The sequence below is a fragment of the Vombatus ursinus genome, unplaced genomic scaffold, assembly GCF_900497805.2.
Source record: "Vombatus ursinus unplaced genomic scaffold, bare-nosed wombat genome assembly UNPS02014798.1, whole genome shotgun sequence".
NCBI classification, from domain to species: Eukaryota; Metazoa; Chordata; class Mammalia; order Diprotodontia; family Vombatidae; genus Vombatus; species Vombatus ursinus.
The window spans coordinates 54,993,782-54,996,069 of NW_020954576.1; the positions used below are offsets into that span (position 1 = coordinate 54,993,782).

The following is a 2,288-nucleotide window of genomic DNA, read 5'->3' on the forward strand; positions in this document are numbered from 1 at the left end:
CAAAAAAAAAAAAAAAAACAACAAAAAACTGCTATAAATATTTTTATACAATTAAGTCCTTTTCCAGACCTAGTAGTGGTATTGTTGGGTCAAAGGGTCTGATGCATAGTTTTATAGCCCTTTGGGTATAGTTCCAAATTGTTCACAACTCTACCAACAATTCAGTAATGTCCCTGTTTTTCCACATCTCCTCCAGCATTTGTCATTTTCCTTTTCTGTCATGTTAACCAATCTGACAGGTGTGAAGTGGTATTCTAGAGTTGTTTTAATTTGCAATTCTCTCATCAGTCATGATTTAGAGAGGAGGCCAGAAATGGAACTAAGTATCTCATGTGGCCATGGTTTACCTATCCTTGTAGGTCTTTAAGTAGAAATCTCAACAATTATTTTTATCATGGTAACTTGTTGAGAATTACTGTCAATAATTTAATGATTAAATTAACTAAATAATGTTTAAGTAAATTATCATTACATGATTATTATTTAGTCATAAGCACTTTTTTTTCCTTCAGTGAGGCAATTGGGGTTAAATGACTTGCCCAGAGTCACACAGCTAGTGAATGTTATGTGTCTAAGGCCCGATTTGAACTCAAGTCCTCCTGACTCCAGGGCCGGTGCTCTATCCATTGCACCACCTAGCTGCCCTGAGTTATGAGCACTTATTGAGAATGTTGTGGAGTGTATTCCTATCTAGGGATGAGCTGCACCAGATGGCGTCTGTGGTCCTTTCTAACTCTGGGATGGGGTTTTTATGGGTTGACCTTTGGAGAGGCAGTGAGTGACCTGACCTCCATGTTCCTCTTTCCACAGGAGTGGATGATGCTGAATCAGAATGCGGCCTGGACCACTATGGAGCATTTGATTGGGTCATTGAGAACCACGGTGAAGATCAGAAGCTGGGGCAGCAGTTGGGGAAGCTGGTGGACTTTATCCACAGTAAACTGCAGCCCTCTGTGTGTGAGGATCAGGCTGAGAGGAGCTGACTGCCCCTAGGGCAGTGAGGGCAGGTGTGTGCAGTGGCAGGAAGAGGAGGAGTGGTGCACTGAGGCTGCTGTCCTCTGGGAGAGGCCACAGGGCTGAGGTTGAATTCCAGTGCTGTGGACATTTGGGTGTGCAGCCTGACTTCTGGATCTGCTTCCCTGATGTAGACAGTAATTAATCCCTGCTTCTTGGGGCTGGGCTAAGACTGAAGGGGTAGAAAGTCAGGATGAAGTGAACGTGGCCATGAAGAACACGAAAATATTATCAGTGGTCTACAGATGTCTCCTTGGGGTTCAAAGGGGCAATAGTGCCTTTGGTGCCATGGACTTTGGGCCCCATCATCTGCAGCTCCAGACACCCTGTGGTTTAGATAGGGATGTCAGTTGCGGTAATGATGACTGGTATTCATAAACCTTGGAGAGCCGAGGGCACACTCACTGCTGGGCTGGCATCTGATCTCTCACATGCAGCTTGCTCTCTAGGGTCAGAGTAGGGCTGGGAGTGGGGTGAGGTGGTGGAGAGAGAGCCCTTGGAAGATCTTAGAGTTGCCCAGTGTCTGGTTCTCCAGGTCTGTGCTTCTCAAAATAAAGTTGGATTTGTGGATCGATCTGTTTTGGACAAGTGTCTGAGAGTCAAGTATCTGTTTCAGACAAGTGTCTGAGAGTCAGATTTATCACATGCTGCAGACTTGTTGTCAGCTTTTGTAACCCAAAACTTGAGGACCACTGATCCTTGAAGACATGAGACTCTTTAAAAAAAATTAAATTTTATTTCGTTTTCAGATCTGAATTTTCTCCCTTTCACTTCTTCCTCCCCCTTTTGCCCCCCCCATTGAAGAATAAAAAACAAAACCCCTGTTACAAACATGTATAGTCAAGTAAAACATTCTTAATGCATTGGCCATGCCCAGAAAACTATGTCTCAATTTGCACTCTGAGTCCTCTGAAGAAGTGGGGAGCATGTTTTATCTTGATTCCTCTGGAATTGTTTTCAGCAAATAGACTCTTGGAGCCCCATCATAGAACCCTACCCATTAGGGAACACTCAGTTTCTTCATCTGTTAAATGGGGATAACAATAATACCTACCTCCCATGGTGATAGTGAGGATCAAGTGAAATAAATGTTTTGCAAACTTTAAAGCACTATATAAATGTTAGCTGTTATTATTGTTACTATCATTATTATCAAAGCTATTTTCACTTCTTCTTGGACCTTTCTTGGACTTCTTTCCAATAGCCTCCTAATTGACCTCCTTTGTTTTCTTTCTCTTTTCTGTAATTCATTCTTCATCAGGTCCCCAGATAAT

At 42.8% G+C, this 2,288-nt stretch overlaps 1 protein-coding gene across 1 annotated transcript in view; it reads left to right on the plus strand.

Annotated features, from left to right (window-relative positions):
* The window catches only part of LOC114049906 (phosphomevalonate kinase-like), a 20,970-nt gene extending 19,206 nt beyond the window's left edge, over positions 1-1,764 (plus strand). The window contains exon 5 of the mRNA XM_027871355.1: positions 811-1,764. Within this exon, the coding sequence (XP_027727156.1) occupies positions 811-983 (173 nt within the window). The 3' untranslated portion in view covers positions 984-1,764. The remainder of the gene's footprint in view (positions 1-810) is intronic.
* The last annotated feature ends 524 nt before the right edge of the window (positions 1,765-2,288 follow it).